The sequence below is a fragment of the Rhipicephalus sanguineus genome, chromosome 6 (genome assembly GCF_013339695.2).
Source record: "Rhipicephalus sanguineus isolate Rsan-2018 chromosome 6, BIME_Rsan_1.4, whole genome shotgun sequence".
In the NCBI taxonomy this organism is placed as follows: Eukaryota; Metazoa; Arthropoda; class Arachnida; order Ixodida; family Ixodidae; genus Rhipicephalus; species Rhipicephalus sanguineus.
The window spans coordinates 36,432,367-36,452,745 of NC_051181.1; the positions used below are offsets into that span (position 1 = coordinate 36,432,367).

Sequence of the window (20,379 nt, forward strand, 5' to 3'; positions counted from 1 at the left end):
AAGCATATTGAAAATCTAGGGACCACTTCCAACTGAACATTTTGTCTTGACGAAGTTCAACCGTAACAGATAGGGGTGTGCGAATATTCGAAAATTTCGAATAACGAATCGAATAGCATTCTATTCGATTCGGTACTTGAATCGAATAGTACGTACTAGAAATACCGAATATTTTTCGAATAGTTTTCGAATAATTAGCGCCGACGGGAGAACCCCAAAACAATGATACTTTGGAATAGTTAAAGGCCATTTTTCTTCTTTTAATCACTAAATTACCAGTATGCATGCAGCCCAAGCTTTTACGAAACTACCGACGCTATATTGATTACCGGATGAAGCCGCTTTTTTTTTCTGAAAGCTCCATACTCGCTCAGTTTTTACTATGCTGCCTCTGCATCGCATTAATCAGTTCCTCTCGTCATCTTGTAAGAACTGAAGGTGCACCTGCATTCAGCTTCATGAATAGCAATAGATGCAAGGGTTGTGTTTGCGTAAATTGTACTTGCAGATACAGCTTTCAACACCGATGTCTACATGCCTTCAAGGAGCACTGACATCAAATTTCAAGATCGAGATGTGCCCATCATTCGATCGCTTGGTACGCATAGGTCTTCTTGGCCAAATTTGAACGGCATCCGTCGCGTGGAAGTTATTTTAATTCGATGTCAAACAGCGTAGGAGAAAAAACAAAAAATCGGCTGCCCTGCAACATCGACACTAGTGCTACGTGTTCGGTGTGATACATTGCACAAAAATCACCCTGAGTGACGATACGCTAGTAACAATGACGTCGACGATCTCTGAGTGTGTTTGGAGCCGACTGCCAGCCATGCTTTCACTCTTTGCTGTGTCGAAGCGTGCGGCGTGCGTTTGCGGGGCGCACATGCACAATACGACGACTGGCACCCGGCGAGGCCTATTGTTCCGCACCCCTCTCGCTTTGTTGTCGGGCTGCTCTCGAGGTAGTTTTCGTGAGGGGTCACGCGCTTAACAGGTTTAACCCATACCGAGGCACCCACATACTTTCAATCTCTACCGCGCGCGGGGCCCCGATTTGAAAACCGCGCTTTCTACGTCACCACAGCTTGAGTGCACGTGGTCTTTGACGCTCCCCGCATGGGTCGCTAGTTTCTTGTGGTTTTTAGGCGGGCGTTTTGAAGTGACGCTAAAATGGTCACAATTAACTGCGCTAGAATTAGTTATACGATACGCTAGAGCACTTACGATTTAACTTGGGGATTACCAGACCCAAAGCTACAAATTACAGTAAAAAAGTCACCAACAAAAATTTTGCTGTCAGGGGTCCTTTCAGTGCCGAGGACCAGGTTGCGATGGCAGGTTTATGTGTTTCATTACCGCCTTAGCTGTATGCGTAGTCTTCGGTTCAAAATTGTTTAGATTTTATGTCTCAGTTTTATTTAAAAGCAGGCGACAAAGCATCTGCAGTCACTGCTTTATTTCAACCTACAGTTAGAAAATATTTCGAAGGTTGTGGTCGCTGCTGTATACGAGCTTACCTCACATTTCATAACTGTGGTATTTTGAGTCAGTTAAAAGTAAGCGCAGCGCTCTTTGGTGAAAGTTGGTGAATATTTCTTTCAAAAAAAGAAAAAAAAACACTGCGGAGTTCTAGGACCGTTTTGAGAATGGTTGTCTGACTATTCGAAAACTATTCGAAAAGTATTCAATTAGTATTCGTATTCGATTCGGTGTCATCACTATTCGATTCGTATTCGATTCGGTTCCAAAATTCACTATTCGCACGCCCCTAGTAACGGAGCTTGAAAAGCAGCTTTGCCGCAATACGAGGGTGTAATGAGGTGAAGCATATTGAAAATCTGAAGGGGTCACTTTTAATCGGACTGACTGTATTTGTTTTTGGGAAGTTCAAATAGTAAAATTCCAGTGCGAATCGAATTGAATAGCAAACACTATTAGAAAAATATTCGAAATTTCGAATATTCGCACACCTCTACTTTTCGGTAACGGCAGAGACCGGCTGAGCAATGATTAAGACTTCCGCGTGATTGTGGCGATTCCTTCACGAATAAGCATCAAGAGAGGGAAGGCGATGTGGCAGCTGGCGATAAACGTGCCATTATGACTTATTGCCAACAACCCTATCACAGTCATCTGCAGCTATCGGCTTGGCTGCACATCTGGTACACACTGTTCGGATTGACGGCGGTACAAGCAGTACAAGCGCGTGATGCTGCTGTTCGCAAGTTCATCGCCGCCGCACCATGCGAGATAAAGTGCGCGTCGCTTCGTGGAAACGAAAGTAGCTCGCTGGTGTTGAGGAGCTAGGGCACCGGGAAACGTCGATGCATTTACAGCGAGCATATAGTGCGTGTTTTATGAGGTGACAACCCAAGCGTGCTGTGCCTGTCGTGCAGGACCATCCGAGCATCATGGAGACGTAGAGTGCGCGTAGCTTGCAAAATGCTTGTCTTCGCCACGTTGAACGAACAGGCTACTTGCTGCACCTGTGCACGGTCGAAGTGCACAGGTGCAAATCTCAGTCGCTGTTGTTAGAGTTCATTGTTGTGAGCTTTTTTTTTTTATTGTTTAGGACTTGCAAACTGACGTTGCGAGGCAAGCGATCAGGGTGTTTGCGCCCGTTTAGATTTACAAATGTTAAAAGTTTAACATCAAAGGATGTGCACTGGAAACAAAATGAACCCAGGAAACAAGAAAGCTAGGAGATAGAAGTGCTATTGATGAAAGTCGCCGAATAACTTTTAGGGCCTCCTTAAAGTCCCTGGATTTTTCCTTTTTACTTAAATACTGACAACTACCTCCTTTCCCGGCCCTCTCTCACGCGCAGCTGGCGTCTGCCGCCATTTTCTTCCTAACTTGGAAGATTTACAAAGTCATGTACATTAACCACGCATCGTTCAGTGGACAATATGCTAACGCGACGCGCCTTTCACCTCCCGTCAACCCCCTGTCATTAGTGAAAGGGGGACGCGTTTCACCGGGTGCTGGAAAAGCGTTAGGAAGAACATGGCTACCGAAAAGGAGCGTTAGCGAATGAGATTCGTAGGCAGCGCTTCAATGGTTGTCGGTACTTAAGAAAGAACAGGCAAAAATCTAGGGACTTTAGGCCTCCTAGATCATGTGGAGTACTCCATGGAACTGCACTGCACAGAAACTATGTCGAACGGTGACTGAAATTCTGCATACTGTACAATATCTTGTTCAGTTTCTTGGGTACACGTGCAATGTTGTAGCATGACACTACGAACTGCCATTCGTGTATTGCACATTGCCATCCACACCCTTGCTTTCATTCATGATGTGACTCACTCCTTTGCAAATGCAGCCATTGCAAAGAGGGGAAGGAAGGGGGATTGCACAATCGGTACGCATATGTGAGGACTTCAACGAATGTTAAAAAGGAGTTCGAAAAAAAAACACTTTATAGCCGGTCCTGCACTATCAGCTGTTATGCTATCTGTGGCCTGCACTGTAAGCCAAACGGGTGTATTTGGGAAGTCATTCTGCCACACAACAATAATTGTCACCTGTCTTGCCTGCTGTCCTTGCATTATCGTCTCACATGCGGTACTTCCCAGTCACGAAGAACGTGTGGTTATCAATCAGCGTGACACGGCACTCTTGATAGCCAAGTAGCAAGTGCACTGTGCTCGAGAAAGAGTACACGAGGCAGCCAGATGACGATTATTTTTTTTTGTGTGGCAGAAAGACTGCGCAAATATGTCCATTCGGCGTAGTGTTCAAGTTGTGTGTGGCTCCAGCAAAATGTGATCTGCAAACAATGGTGTTTTGCAGGCTGGGCTGAGTGTGCAGTGAAGGAGGAAGAGCCGGAGCCACAGCCAGAGCCAGAGGAGAAGCAACAGCCAGCTGTGTGCTCAGATGAGGTCAGTTGCAGCCTCACATGCGTTTGGGACTTTTTGAAGAGTGTATGCTTGATATTTCAGGCATGTTGTGCCCCTCAGTCACTTAACTGCAACATACCATATTTTCTCGCATGTAACCTGCACCAAAAATGGAAAAATGTGCTTAAAAAGGACGAGTGCGGGTTATGTGCAAGAGCGGGTTATTTATTTATTTATTTATTTATTTATTTCAACATACTGCAGCCTTGAAGGGCTGTCGCAGGAGTGGTGGCAGCAAATAAAAAATTGCAGTATAACACTAAACGTGAAGATAAATTGTTAGTAACGTACAAAATGAATTGAACAACTGGTAAAGATCTAACATGGCTGGGTAAAGCATTCCATACTTCAATAGTGTGGACAAAAAAAAAAACTGTATTTATACGCATTAGTTAGGTGATTAAAAGGAGACATGCTCAGCTCCTGATGACATCTGGTGGATCTTGGTTTAGCGGGTGTGATGTAGTTCCTAAGTAAAGGAAATCATGGACCGTGAATGAGAGTGTAAAGAAACGTCAAAGATTCAACATGACGACGGGAAGAGAGACTAGTAAGCTGAAGACCATAAAGATGGGAACTAAGTGAAAAATACCTGTTGTAGCGACGATTTATGAAGTGTATGGCTTTCTTCTGGACAGATTCAATTTTTTTGGATGTCAGATATTTTGTAAGGGTTCCATATGACAGAGCCGTACTCGAGTATGGGACGGACCAAAGTTTTTTATGTGAGAAAATACTGTAATTGTTCATATAGCGTCATATCAGTGATTGACTCTTATGCATGGATGTATTGAACATTCCGGCTTATTATATCGTGGTCGCATTGTTTCTTTGTGGGGAACCAAATCATTTCTGCTTGTGGTCGGGTTGCACCTCATGCCTACAAACCGATCCAACTGTTCCTGATAGAGCTCATACTCAAGGCCTCTTACACCAGTGGCCACCTGTTCCCATGATGGCTACACAGCTTCTGCCCGGGCGAGAGGGAAACTAGCCATGTATCGAACTCTATAATGCACAAATAGCCACGTGTTTATAATGAGAGAAGTTCCGACATTCAGAGTGTTTTACTGAAGAGGTTCGGAACTTACTTATTAGAAGATTCACTTCAGTCTTTATGTGAACTTCTAATTTATTGGACCCCCTAGAGGCATTGAAATTGTCAAAGGAATTGGGCAGTAAAAAACAAAACAAGAAGATAAATGCATGCCTTTTACTGCCCTCAAGGGCTCAAACCGCCTCAAGCCATTCCCAAAATAGCTTAAAAGGCCTTCCGGTACAGTTCATAAATGTCTAGTCATTCGTACATTAACACGATAATGTATACTGTCACGTGGTCGTGATGTTGAGGAAGGTGGCAGTCAGCGTGTTCAAGACGAAACTCTTTATTCGGGCGAACTTGTGCCCGGAAAATGAAAAGTAAAGGTACAAGCAATTTGCACTGTACACTCGTAGCGGCCAGAACAGTTGGCCGTCGAGTAATCTGATCATAGGTAGAACGCGTCGTCTTTTATACATGAGTCAGTGAGCTTTCCAACCTTATCTCTGGTGCTTATGTAAGCTCTCGAATAAACTTGACTATTCGCATCCTGCGCGTAGTCTTGACAGAATGAGGATCTTAAACAGTTGTGAAGCTTCCCTAACATTGCGGCGCGGTCTGCGCCGAGCATTGCTAGCACTCTTCGTGGGTAGCACCCGAATACATCAAAATAAAGCAATAAATGTGCGTGGCAATATGCACGTATGCACATATTCAAAATCTGCAATTAACGAAATCACTGGGAAAAGTACAGCATAGACCGCTTATAACGTAAGTCGCCGGAGTCGCGAATATCCGCACTATAAGCGGTACCGCACTATAACCAAAACAACGTTTTTGAAAGGTTGCACGTGTGCGAGACATGACGAACAGGCAGGCGCGCGATTCCGACTATCGAGGCATGCGACTGGGATGTATGTTTGCATCTGCTTACATTTGAAAATGTTGAACGGTTAGCGTTCGCGGACCTGCGGTGGCGACATAACGAACGCGGAAAAAATGCGCCGTCACGGGAAGTCGCCGCGGTATCGCACTGCGCGTGCGCGATGTCGAAAACGGTGGCGACCACAAACCACCACTCGAGAGTTTCACACGCACGCCCGCGTTTTCGTTAAAGATGTAAGTCAGCCCTTCTAAATTCAACAACTGCAAAATGTTTCATTGACTCGGCAGCAAACCGCAACTTCTGTAGTCCGCGGCCGCCGACATGGCAGCTAGCGCTTGTTAGGCCTAGCGTGCGCGTTGCAACTTGGCATGCCGTCGCGAGAAGCTTGCCCTGACAACACGGAGATCGGGCGTAAAAGAGATCGCACTCGCGAGCTAAACCGAGCGCATCACGCGTGAAACGAACTTTCGGTTCGCGGTCGGGAGAACAGCCGCGGCAACTATCCTGAAAAAAGTATTTCAAGCTTGTAAGTCCGCCTGTTGGTGGCAAAGGCGAAAGCGCAGCCGCGTCTCAAAGCATTGTTACTTGCGGGGGAATCGAGGTTCCACGCGCGATATCAGCGCTCTACGACGAAGCAACTATTTTCCCGACGGAGACGAACAGCGGTAACGCGCTCTTGATGCGGACGCGGGCACCCGTACGTAGCGGAGCGCGCATGTCAAGCGGCCGAAGGGGCAAAGGCTTCTCCGTCGGCACGCAACCGCTCCCCCTCCCCAAACCACGCACCCGCGCCGGGCTGCTGCCCCCCACCGCCGTCCTTTTTTTTTCTTTTTTCTTTCTCCCCCCGCTCCTTGTTCGTTCGTTCCGCGTCCCATCCTCCTTTGTAACCCCGTTGCCGCTCTCTGCCCCGCCGGCGCATCTCCGCTGTGAAGCACGCTCGCTCTCTCACACTCTGAGAACGTTCCGGCAGCCGCATTATAACCGGTCTTTCATCTCGGGGGACTGCACAATAAGCGGTATGCGTATACATGGAGCTCTATGGGAGGGTAAACGGGAGTCAGAAAAAACCGTGTTATAGCCGGTACTGCACTGTAAGCGGTTACGTTATAAGTGGTCTGAGCTGTACTGTATTTGCTCGAATCTTAGCGGATGTTTTTTCAAGAAAACAGTGTGCGAAAGTGGGGGGTCGGCTTAGATTCGAGTACCATGATTTCACCTCGGCCGCCACCTACCTAAAGGCCCGGCCGCCCTAGTGGCATGGCGGCCCACCATGCGCCGATCTCAGGCTACCGTATGCAAACAGCTCTGCATGCGCGTCTGAGGCTCACTTTCGCGACATCCTACGGTAGCTGCATGGTAACAAGGTCGCTCAGGCTCAGTGGCCGAGTGGTGGTCCCCATGGCTACTCCGGCCGACCGTGTCGGCTCAACGACCCTCACTGGTCGTTGAGCCGGCGAGATATCACACTGGCAAAGGCGGGCAAAGGTGGATTGGGTCGCGTGATTGCGGCACCGGCTAATGCCACGCACTTTGACACCCTCTCTCCTCCTGTTGCGTGATGCAGAGGTGGCAGAGGCGCGAGCAGCGTGAGCGCGGAATTGGTCAGTTTTTTGGAAGTGATCGTGCAGTGTAGTCGTTCCTTAAACATGTGCTCACGAAACGCCTGCACCAACTGTGCTTCAGAAGCGATGGCACCAACCAAGCGATGCTACTACAGCGCGGCCTTTAAACAAAAGGTCGTTCTCCACGCGGAGAAAACATCAAACCTGCAAGCGCAGCACGGGTTCGGCGTGCTGCTTGCACAACGCGGCCCCTGAACAGTGTTCCCAAACTGTTTTCACCCATTCCTCCATCAAGATGCTGGACATCCAACCTTTGTCGTGAACGCGCATGACAACATTTTCGGGGAACTTTTTGCCAGCTGGTACAGTCTTGCGCTTGAAAATTATGTATGGGGGAAGCTTTGATTAATCGGCAGTGCAGCACAACATTACTGTCGTTCGCTGCTTTTCGAAGCCCGCCGTCCTAAGCTTGACTTCCTTCGCACCCGTTTTGTTCATGGTGTATGCCATTGGCATGTTGAAGCACAACGGGGTCTGGTCGGCATTTGTAATTTGCCCCAGTTGATAGCCCTTTTCCCGCCGTTTGTCCATCACGTATCGCTGAAACTTGACAAGCTTCTCCTCGAAGTCAGCGCACAGCTTCTGACACGTGGCAGTCTGTCGTCTCAGGCTGAACCCAAACCATTTCATGAAGCGCATTGCCCAGCCCCTGCTTGCTTTAAAAACTGGCTCGTACGACACCCTTCACAAAGGCAACTTCCCTGGCCTTCACCTGAATTATATCCAACGCGATGGATGGAAGCGAGGACGATGCCCTCTGGGATGAACTTAGCGACAAAGAGGACAGCGATGTTGTGGACAACAACGATGATGAATAAACGTTCTCCGTAGTACATGCCTATGGAGTGTGTGCTTGTGCAATAAAAATGCTGGGTTTTCTGCCGATAAAACGGTGTTTTCTTTTTTAATTTGGCCTGCATTCAAGGTAAGTTTTTTTTTTTCTGGCCTTGCGAATTTTGGGGGTCGGCCTGCAATTGAGGGCGGCCTAGATTCGAGTAAATACGGTAAATAAAGATCTGCCTTTTTATGGTAATTTGGTTGCAAAAAAGATTTAGTATTGCCAAAAGTTGATAGCTTACTTTGCCAAACCTTGCCTTACAGCAGTTTCACAGCTCTGACTTCGCTTCGCAAAAATTGTTCCATTGCCCTGTCGTAATTGTGCTCACTGGAAAAGGGACGAATTTTGTCAAAGGCATCTAACACATCTCGTGGGTTTGTCGTCTTCTCTGGATATTTGGTTTTTGGTGATTGTCGGTGTCATCAACTTCACATACGTTACTTAAAGGGCCCCTCACCAGGTGACCTAACGAATATTAGTTAGACATTGCAAGTTGTTGCGAGCCCAATAAAGAGCATTATGCCAAAAGAATTTTTCTAATCGGTCGGTTAGAAGCTGAGAAAAACAATAATTTGTAGCGGCGCGAAACCATAATGCGAGGAGGCGAGCTGCAAACCCTTGCCGCTCGGCCCGCGTAGCCTTCGCAAGCCAAATCCCTTCCCTGCCCTCTTCGCCACGCGAGCGGAAGGATCACATAACGCATACGCATGATCACGTCATGCGCACAAAATGTCACGAGCACATGACGCGCCCGAACCAGCTCGAGCCCCCGAGACGCGAGCGGTGTTGTGGCGGCGTTCTTTGCGCTTCATCTCTGCAAGTTATGCCGAATGCGCCCTCGCCGATCACTTGGCTTTCAACCTATTACTGAGCACGAAAGCTGCAACATTTGTACGGACGCGAGACTAGCGGTGTGCCGCATGAACATCTAGTTAGATGCGGGAGGATAAATGAGCCTAATGAGCGCTGGAACGCGGTAGAAAATTAGTTTCGTTGTAAAGGGTGGCGTCTGCACGATGCGCAAAGCGCGAGAACACGAACGCGTGCGAAACGGAGGTAGATTAGTCTCGAATCTCGCTGCGATTCGCAGTAAAAATTAAAAAAGAAAACGCACACATTCCGTTTGTGTGTTTTATTATTGCTCTCAAGTTTTATTCATCCATTCAAGCAACAAATTACAAAAACTACGCGTCGTGTCAAATAATTATCGCAGTGTCACGTGCTACTGTTGGCGACGTCAGAGCACATTCGTCTACGTAGAGGAGCGACGTCACAGCACTACCATCTACGTACGGCCGTTTTCTCATGTACGTCATGCCCTCATTCTCTGGGCGCGTGGACGCGAGAAGAAGGGCAAGCAGCGTTCAGCTTGAAATTTGACCCATTTACGCGGTGCGTAGCGTTGCAAATTTTGGCAGACGTAATTGTGAACGCCTAGTGCATGCATTGCGCTCGTCAGCTCAAAATTGTCAAACCTGGTGAGGGGCCCTTTAAATCTTCTTCTGTGCAAACTAGCTAATCGATGCTGAGGCATTCTTTGGCACAAAGTTTGCCCCATGCATTGGTTATCAATATAAGCACTGCGCTGTCAGCACTGACCAACTGACCACACTGACCAGTGCATTGTGGTGGTAGTAGTTTGTGGTGCATTGTGCATTGGGGTGGTAGTAGCATTGTGGTGGTAGTACTACATTAAAAGCTCCTTACTTCAAACTCCAAGGGGACTATAAAATTGTTCGAATTAAGCGGAGTTCAAGTTAGCGGGTGAGCGCTAGAATGAACGGACATTGCGCAACACTGCGCGGGCAGAATCCAGAGAAGCCATTTCTGGACTCATTGTGAATTAGGTGCTACTACACGTTTGTGGCTGGTGATTTCATTAATAAGTTCATGGAGCTCTAACAGTGAACAGAATTAATTGATCAGTCGGTGATACACCAGAAACAAGCACCAACATTGAGCATTGAGCCTTAATGTTGAAATATGTGATGCTATTTATGCTCCAAAACACGTTTATTTACATGGCAGAGTTAACGCAATCAAAATTAAATGTAATCAGTAATTTGTATTTGCTTAAGAGCTCCAGCACAGTGTACGAATTCTCATCTGCTGAGAAATGCTGCTGTTTCGTTGTTTTGCATAACTAGTAAATTTTCTTTGGTTTGGTGTTGTAACACACTGTGATCACTCTGGACCGACTTCTGTGAGGAGTGATCAAAACCAGGGGCTCCCAGTTCGAATTAACCGTTGTGGATACTGACGCGTTCGAATTATTGGGAGTTTTCCCCCATAGAAATGCACAGGGCTGTGCTGGGACCAGGGCGTCAGTTCGAATTAACAAGCTTTTACTGTATTTGGCCAATAGCTTGCATAAATCAAGAGCGGCGTTTGTATCAGATACGCTTCTTGCCATGTGGTGCTGCCATGTGCCAGCGCCATGCGCCATATGGTCTGCTAACATTACTCAGTAGCACTGTGTCGTAATGGAACGAAAACCAAGAACGGAAAATAAAAAAAAAACTATATTTATGATTGGAATGAAAACGTAACCGAAATGTTATCTATTATTTCGTTTAAAGTGAAATGAAATATTTATCATTTTTCGGTTCACGAGAAAACTTGGCGATCTGGAACAACTGAGGTCATGCAACATGAGCTATAATGCATATTTCAGGGGAGAGTATATATCAGGGGAGTGCATATCTCGGGCAAGAATTCCTAAGTAAAGATGTGTTGAAATGTTGCTTAAAACGAAGAGAGCAGCAACCAGAGCTGTTTACATTAACGCAAGTGGACTTTTGTGTGCCTGTCACACAGGCCAGCATGGACAGGGCATTCTCGGCGCTGAAGTCTGTTTTATCAGAATAGCATTCTTGCATATCAAAGACTACACTCGATGGCGGGCTGCTTCTGAGATCATGCTCACTCCCTTGACACAAAGCATTCAGCCTGCTCTGAAAATTTGTAATACACTTTTGTGAAAATTGTATACCATAACTTAGAAGGATACTGCTTTGCACTAGTTGGTAGAAATTCCTGTCCCATATTCTCAAGAGGAGTGCAAGTAACCACAAATCCTGTCTTTATCGTTACTTTAACTTCAAACTTTTGCATGCAAATTAAAACCATTACGAACTGTTACGGAACCTTGTTTTGTTTCAATCCGAAACAGAAACAGAATGGAACTTTTTGCGGTGGAACGAAACTAAAACAGAAACGAAAAACATTTCGTTCCGATGCCTTACTCAGTAGTGCCACATTCACAGAGGGAGAGAGCAATTGCATTTCATCACATGCGCTCAATGTCATGATGTGCACTCGCGTAACTTCTTTTCCCCGTGCATTCCCTCCCTGTGTAGCTTCCAGTGCACTCATCACGACCAGGGAAGAGAGGAAGTGCTTAAAGCGTGCAACAAATTCCTGTAACTCTGCTTGTTCCTGATGGATTCGAGGAATTTGTGAGGCAATAAGCTCCAATACTGAGGTCATTTGATGATTACTTGGAAAAGTGGTTCAGAACCTCCTCAAAGGCACAAGGAATACGTTTGAGCAGTTGTCGGGCGCAGCGTCACTTGAGTAGATGCTAACACTGTTGGACCCACTTATAACAATCCCAATATCACAAAAATATGGTTATAATGACGACATTTTTGTGCACTCAATGCTTTTCCTATACTATCCATTTAAACTGTGTCCAGATGTAATGAACATTTTCCAAAGTGTCCTACTTTTACAACGAACACTTCAGACGTGGTTGTAGTAAAAGTATGGCGCATATGAAATGAAAAAAATAAAGAAATCGAGACAGACTTTCTAAAGCACGAGAGAGGCACGCACTCGCACGTACCGCACTCCAGTTTAATTGCAATGAAGATGCCCTAGATTGGTGAGCACCACATTAAGATCTCGGACTCGGGTCTTCCACCTTTTTGGTAAGTGCAGAGACCGGTCGATCAGTGACAGACTTCCACACGATTGCCACCGATGGTGGCCACCGAAGTGGCCACCGATGAATGTGCCATTAGATTGATCGCCGACAGCCCTATCCCTATCACTATAAGTATCTTCAGCTGTATGCTCGGCCTGTATGTGGCATAGCACATTTATAAGCATGCTGCACGCTTTTACCCTATACACTCGACTAAGGGCCGCACTCGTATAAGGTCCGCTCCCCCCAACTTGGCAGTCCAAATTTTGAAAAAAAAAAAAAGAAATCTCGCCAGCAAACGGCAGCGTCGTCGCGTCTCGCCTACGGTGCATTTCACAGGAGCCACCAGATGGCAATAGCTGTCCTGTGGCTTCGTCACGCGGCACTCTCTGTGAGCTTTGGGCATGCGGCACTATCTGGAAAATCTTGTCGCTTTTCTCACCGGCGCCATTGATCCTTTGTGCCGCCATTCATTTTGACGACTGCCTTTACGCCAGATATCCCATCGAGACGGCAAATATCCCATTGTTATGTATGTATGGCATGATTAAATAGGTTTTACGTGGATCGAAAATTGAGCAAAAATTTCACACTTCCATGGAAGGGCTGCACACCATCAAAATCGCAGAAAGAAAAGTGTGGCCCTTACACGAGTGTATACGGTAATAGGCGACAGCCTAAGCGTGCCATGCTGATTTCGTTATTGCGGGTTTTGACTGTACTTGAGCCTGTTATACTTGTGGCACGAGCTGGGGTGCTAATTTATTTTTTTATTTTCTACTCGAACATAACTAATGTACTTCAGATGCACACAACAAAGTTTAGTAGCTTTGCACGCCCATATCACCAAAAAACGTGGTTTGGTTGGTCTTTGGAAAAGAAACATCATGTCAGATTAGCAGATTGGGTGTGTTGTATTCTGTAAAAGTTTTTATTGTCACGTGGAATTTATTATGTTAGTCAAACAAGAAAGTGTCTGAATGGCAGATTATGTGAGCCCAGCTGCAATGTAAAAAAAATATCAACTGAAGGTTTTTTGGCTTTTTGCTGAAGGGGTGCAGTTGTATCCAAACCTGAGCAAATACATTGTCATCAACTGTTGCCGAAATCACCTGACATTGGAATTAAGAAAGGCTGAAGGAATAGCGGAATTGGGAAATGTGTGCAGTCTATAGCTTAGTCCAGTGAAGAGATGACATGTGTTGGTCTAACAGAATGTGTGGGATGAGTTATGTTTCTTGGTGCCTGCAATATGCATAAATAAACCAGATCGAAGGTTATGAAATGAACAGTTGCAAGTTTAGCGCTCTCTGATCCCCTCTGTGTGGGTAACATGCCTAGGGATTGAAAGTCACCTCTGGCTTTAATAAGCATAAAACATATGCTTTTTAGATACTTCATAACATGCCCTTTGCAGTGCAAGTTTCCATCCATTACTACAGCCTGTGCTGCCAAATACCTGGACACCTGTGTTGGCTATAAAAGGCAGGTTTGAGGTGGTAGTGTTGAAGTCTGTACAAGCACGATTGGATCGTGTGAGTGCTTTGACAAGCACTGCTGTCGCTTGTTTAGTAACAAGAGGGGGCTCGGAACATCAAACACTTTTGGCAATGCAGTGCACCATTGCCTATAATAAAGTTCATTATTGACTTCAGTGTCTATTGTATGTACCTCCCAATTATAGCTTTTCATTTTACCTTAATGAGAGCATGTTCCAAGACACTAAGACAAGCTGGCTGGCCAGAAGCTAGTGGTATAACTATTGATTGTCAAACGACAGCTTTTAGATATGTGCTACTGGTTATATTCGCAGGCCGCTTTGCAGCTTAGACAAATGAGAAGCAGTTGCTTTCTCCTGGATTGGTCTAACTTTCAATGAAAGCACTGTGCCTCTTTCCTTCATTGACGAAGACTAGTGACCTTGTCAGTCTTTTGTGCGTCAGGCTAAGAAAGCTGCGTCCTTTGCGAGCAGGTGGTGGAGGAAGCGCTACTCGTGCTGGTCGAGGACATGGTGCAGCAGGAACTGGAGGCCGTCGGGGAGGAGTGTGTGCTCGGTGAGGTGGCCGAGTTGACAGCCGCCTCCCTGCTGGAGGAAGAGACAGAGCAGCTCTCCACGTGAGCCATATGTTGAGCCAATCTAATAATTTTTGTTTAGGTGATTTAGTTCGTCATGTGGACGCTCTGTTTACCGTCGACAGGACAGCATTAGGAATAACTGCCTTTAGTACTGGTTTCCATTTGGCTCATCCATATTTCTGTAATATTGGCAACGCGGTCAAGAAGAGCGGCTTGCACGCTGAGAAACAAACAAAAGGACTTTTTTCCAACTGGTCAAGCAGTATGCAGTACTCGGCACGGTGCACCACTGATCCAGGCCTTGCCACACCAGCTTTGACATCGCACTGGTGCGTTCTCAGAGGCTATGCTTTGCCGCCACAAAAGTAGGGGGCTAAAAATGAATGTGCACCCAGCACCAATGCCAAACACAAGCAGTGGCTCGCTATTGAGTGGCCTCTCTACTAGTAATGTCTTGGAGGCCACGCTTAGCTGCACTAGCAATCGTGGCACTGTGCAATGAGTAGTGGATGTACTAGTCTTTCAAACCATCACTAATTGCTCTGTGTAACAATGTAACTACTCTCAAGCACAAGTTCTCTATTTTGTTTGCCGTGTTGGATTCCACACTGTACAGCTAGGTGTGGCTTCCAAGATTGCACTAGTGCGTTCTCAAAGGTCACACCCTGACCATGCCTAGCCACTCCAACCTTCTCTCTAGCCACTCCACGGCGAGTGTGGAACACTCTTTATTGCCTGCTGGTGTCTTGTAGCTCTTGATTTTTTTAGGAGCTGGCAGCAGGCCAATAATCCCTCGCATGAATATCCATATAAAAAAAAAATGAGGTGCTACGTGACACCAGCAGGCAAGAAAGAATGCTGCACACTCGCCATCATGGTTACGAGTGGTGCTGGCTAACGCTCCCAGCATTAAATGCACATATATACCCGATAAAGTGGATGGAAGGACGACTGCCGTAGCGCAATCGGTAGAGCATTGGACGCGTTATTCAGAGGTTGCAGCTTTGGTCCCTGTCGGCGGCAAGTTGTCTTTTCATCCACTTTAAGGGGGGACGTGGCAATGGGAATGGTAAATTTTGTCAAAATGTTCAATTTTTGAATTTATTTTTTTCTGCAATCCTCAGACCATGTTTGACGTCATGGTGAAATATTAGACCAAAATAAGCAGTAGAAGTTGAAAAAAAAAAAAAGCATTTTATTAGTGTGCTGTCATCAAAAACGATAAGAAAATTGGGCTTTCGAAAATGAAAATCTGCTGTTTTCCTTTGACACAATGCCACCCTATTGGCGTCATCATAAAGAGGACAGATAGAGCTCAAGATAGCCACAAAGCTGCATTTCTCCAATGAAAAATAAAACCAGCTTCCTTCTGAGTTCCATTTTCTTAGCTTCTAGCTCCATTTTCTTGGAGCTCCATTTTCTCAGCTTTCATTTTTTGAACAGTTGCTATCAGTCATCCCTGTGCCATTTCTCAACAAATAAAGATATAACCATTCCGTTTTCTGTGCCTAGATCCTGTGACATTGGTGAGTGCCGTAAAGCTGTCCATATTTGTCTGCACACCATACACATTTTTATAATTGGCTTTTTGTAAAAGTTGTTAGTAAGACAATGAGTACAAGAAATTTCAAAAGTTTTTTTGTGTGCTTATTTAAATACTAAAAATAAACCAATAGCTTTATGGCACAGAACGGGCCCTTGTGAATATGCTCATGCAAAAATTGTGACGAACTTATCTCTAATTCATTAATTAATTTTGGGATGACAATGAAAGTATAAAAAGTGTTGTAACTCAAAAACTACAACAGATAGCTCAAAACCGATTTCAGTTATGATATCAGCACAACATATCACATCTGCATGCCAAATTTCATCACTTTATCTCCATAAATAACCAAGATAGTTTTCATTGCCACGTCCCCCCTTAATTTCTTCACATTTACTTCATAATTACTAAAATGCAGTTAAAAGGCTACAAATGACGTCCCCTATACTTTTTTTGGCCACATTTTCTGTTGGTTTTCATTAAACATAGACCACTTCTAATGTGAGCTGCCGTGCTAAAGTGGTACCACACTACAAAAAAAAAAAAAACGTTCTTCGAAGGCTGCATATGGGCAAAATATGACAAACAGGCAGCTGCGCAATTCCGAGAATTGAGTCATCTGACTGGGGTGTAAACTTGCGTTCGTTTAAATTTGCAAATGTTGAAAGGTCCACGAACCTGGGGTGCCTACAAACTGTACAAAGGAAAAAAAAAAAGTTCTGTAGCAGAATGTTGCCAACTAACCGTTCAGACCACCTTGTTTATGCGGACTTCCCTGCGGAACCACACTGCACAGATGTTATGCTGAACAATCAAAATTTGGCACTCTTTCGATTTCACACGTGTGTGCGCGGTGTCAAAAACTGTGCCGATGGCGAACCATCACTTGAGTGTTGCAACTGCCGGGCACACCCCTGTTTTTCTTGACAATCCATGTAACCCCTATAAAATGTAACTGCAAAGTGTTTTGTTGACTCTGCATGTAACCACAAATTTGGTTGCCTGCGGCCACTGCCAAAGAGCCGCGACTAGCACTTGTTAGGCCTAGCATGCGGGTTCGCAACTTGGCATGCCATTGCGAGAAGCTTGCCCTGGGCGACATGAGATTCGTCACCGCAAAAGAGATCGCACTCAAGAGCTGAACCAAGGGCAGCAAGCGTGAAACAAAGCTTGGGTTCGTGGTTGGGAGAGCAGCCGTGGCAACTTTCTTGCAGAAGCTTGCCAAGCTTGCAAGTCTGCCTGCTGGTGTCAAAGGCGAAATCTCGCATATAATGTTTTTACACTTGTGGAACACTGCCTATACTGACAGTGGAATTGGGGTCGCAACTGCGATATCTGCGCTTTACGATGGCATTACTAATATTTGGACGAAAAAAAAATGTGGGCAGCTTGCAGTAGTGGCGCAAGGCTAGACTAACAACGGGGCTTGTGGCGGACCTAAATTATTAGGAAGGTCTTAATTAACATGATGTTAATTGTAAGGTACTGATTTGCACAGCCTTAATTAGCAAGGTCCTCTCTCAGTTCCTGTGTGGTTCTTTCTCTCTCTGTCAATATTATTGCGATAGCAATTATATGGACAGTCTCGGCTGGATTTTGCCGTCGCCGTCATGCACTGTATATGTATAAGTATGTATATAGATATAAAAGCCCCAAAGAAAAATAATTCAGAAATATGCTTCCGAAGCGCGGAATCGAACCAGGGACCTCGTGCTCCGCAGCGAGTGGCGCTAACCACTACGCCACGGAACGCAGGTCCTCCACATAGCTAACGGCGAGCGTTATATACACACCCTTTACCGCTGGACGGACTCAGAGACGGTCGGCGCTTATAAGCGTTTCTTCATTACCAGCGAGATGGCGCTAGGAGCGCGACGGGCGCATTTAAAGGACGTCGGCGAGCTCGCTCGCTTCTTCTTATATTTGCGCAGGGAGAACCTTGGCCTTCCGCTGTCTGCTCGCGCGGTTTTCTCATGGTGAGGGCAAGAGGGATGTTTCAAGTTTCCACCGTGATGTCCACGCTCATGTTACGGAGCGTACGAAAGTAACTCGAGCTCAAGAGACGCCGCTAAACGAATAAACAGAAGATGAGCGGGAACTATCAAGTGTCAGCTTGACACTTGAAGCACGCTAGTTTCCTTCGCTGCTTCGGCCGCCTTTGCAACAGGAGCGCTGTTCAAACTGAGAGTATCCATTGGCGAGCCTCACTTCGTATAGCATTAGCTTCTTGCTATCGCATTCATTGCTTCGCCCTTGCGGCGAAACTGTGATTTTTTACCACTCCTTTCTCTTCTGTTTATCTGCTCTGTGCTTCTCTTTTGCTTTCTTCCAAAGGCACACACATTGAAGAAATGCCTACATTGCACATACATCATGTCAACCTCAATGGGTGTGCTGGCCACAGGCCTTATTATCCGCCAAATTACTAGATGATACAGAAAAATGTACTATTACTATCTTCTTTTCTTGAACGTACGTCGTCAAGGGCAAACTGTCTTTATTTAAAGTCATTCTTTAGATGAAGAAGAGGACGAAGAGAGTGCGCGCCGGCCGAGTTATTGCATTGCACACGCTAGGTGCAGCTTAGCTTTTTTGGTCACGTGTAAAGGCAGAACAAAAAGCTTAAACAGCTCCGCTGCTAAAAAGGAACTGAATGCCACGCAGTGGTTACTGTATGACATGTCATGGTCTCCGGCCTTTCTTTCTTTCAGCCTTGCAGAAAGAGATAGAACTTTGTGAACTCTTTGTCGTACTTTTCGGTGAGTTGGCAAACTGCATTTGATGCAGACGCGGACACCCTGCTTGGTGTGGAACGCACGACAAGTGGCCGAAGTAAAGGCTTCTCTATTGCTTAGGCAACAGCTCCCCTTCCTCACACTGCATGCCTGCGACATGCTGTTGATGCGGCCTTCTTTCTTTTCCTGTCTTTTCCTCGTTTGTTTGTTCACTCCCGGGCACCTCCTTCTCCTTAATACCATTGTTGCTCTCTCTTCTTGGCTGGCACACATCCGCCAAGAAGCACGCTCTCTATCTTGCTTCTCTGAGCTACATAATAACCAATCCTTCATCTCTGGGGCCTGCACAGTGATCGCTATGCATGAACGTAGAGTTGCATCGAAAGGCAAACAGGAGTCAGAAGAGACTGCATTATAGCCTCCCCTGCACTTAAGTGGTTACGTTATAAGTGGTCTGAGCTGTATGCTGTTTTATTATGATGAGGTTTGAGCGTACATTAAAAACATGCACCTGCTTGAAAAAAACGTGACCACCGTCAGGTGAAATAACCTTGGGACACGTTCGTTTTAGTTTTATTCGCTACCCTCATCCGTTCAGAATAGGGCTGCCCGGTTTATTACGTTCAATTACAACCACTCATCAAGCATCACTTTTATTAAGGCGTCTTTAGACTTGCAGAATCTAGCTGACAGACGTAAATTTTCTCGGCTTTGTTTATTTCATAAGTTATATTATTCTTTTCTTCACTTGCATGGTTCTCTCTTACTTTCTCCCACCCGCTACTCTCGCCGGCTATTAATTCCAGAAACCTCCAACGTCTTTTCGGTAGGACCGTTTCATTCAACAAGTCATTTCTTCCTGTCGCCATCGAGGAATGGAATAACTTACCGGAAGCCATCGTCTCAGAGCGTGACTCGTGCGCATTCAAACAGCTACTAACAGCTCACTTAAGGGGGGACGTGGCAATGAAAACTATCTTGGTTATTTATGGAGATAAAGTGATGAAATTTGGCATGCAGATGTGATATGTTGTGCTGATATCATAACTGAAGTCGGTTTTGAGCTATCTGTTGTAGTTGTTGAGTTACAACACTTGATACTCTCTCATTGTCATCCCAAAATTAATTAATGAAGTAGACATAAGTTCGTCACAATTTTTGCATAAGCATATTCACAAGGGCCCGTTCTGTGCCGTAAAGCTATTGGTTTATTTTTTAGTACTCAAATAAGCACACAAAAAAATTTTTGACATTTCTTGTACTCATTGTCCTACTAACAACTTTTACAAAAAGCCAATTATAAAAATCTGTATGGCGTGCAGACAAATATGGACAGCTTTACGGCACTCACCAATGTCTCAGGATCTAGGTGCAGAAAACAGAATGGTTATATCTTTATTTGTTGAGAAATGGCACAGGGATGACTGATAGCAACTGTTCACAAAATGAAAGCTGAGAAAATGGAGCTCCAAGAAAATGGAGCTAACAGCTAAAAAAAATGGAACTCAGAAGGAAGCTGGTTTTATTTTTCATTGGAGAAATGCAGCTTTGTGGCTATCTTGAGCTCTATCTGTCCTCTTTATGATGACGCCAATAGGATGGCATTGTGTCAAGGGAAAACAGCAGATTTTCATTTTCTAAAGCCCAATTTTCTCATCGTTTTTGATAACAGCACACTAGTAAAACGCTTCTTTTTTTCAACTCCTACTGCTTATTTTGGTCTAATATTTCACCATGACGTAAAACATGGTATGAGGATTGCAGAAAAAAATAAATTGAAAAACTGAACATTTTAACGAAATTTACC

At 45.4% G+C, this 20,379-nt stretch overlaps 1 protein-coding gene across 3 annotated transcripts in view; it reads left to right on the forward strand.

Moving 5' to 3' along the window:
* The window catches only part of LOC119395696 (germinal-center associated nuclear protein), a 182,411-nt gene that overhangs the window by 57,160 nt on the left and 104,872 nt on the right, over positions 1-20,379 (forward strand). For all 3 annotated transcript variants that reach the window (XM_049416750.1, XM_037662704.1, XM_037662705.2), the window contains exons 13-14: positions 3,796-3,884; positions 14,188-14,330. In XM_049416750.1, coding sequence (XP_049272707.1) covers positions 3,796-3,884; positions 14,188-14,330 — 232 coding nt within the window. The remainder of the gene's footprint in view (positions 1-3,795; positions 3,885-14,187; positions 14,331-20,379) is intronic.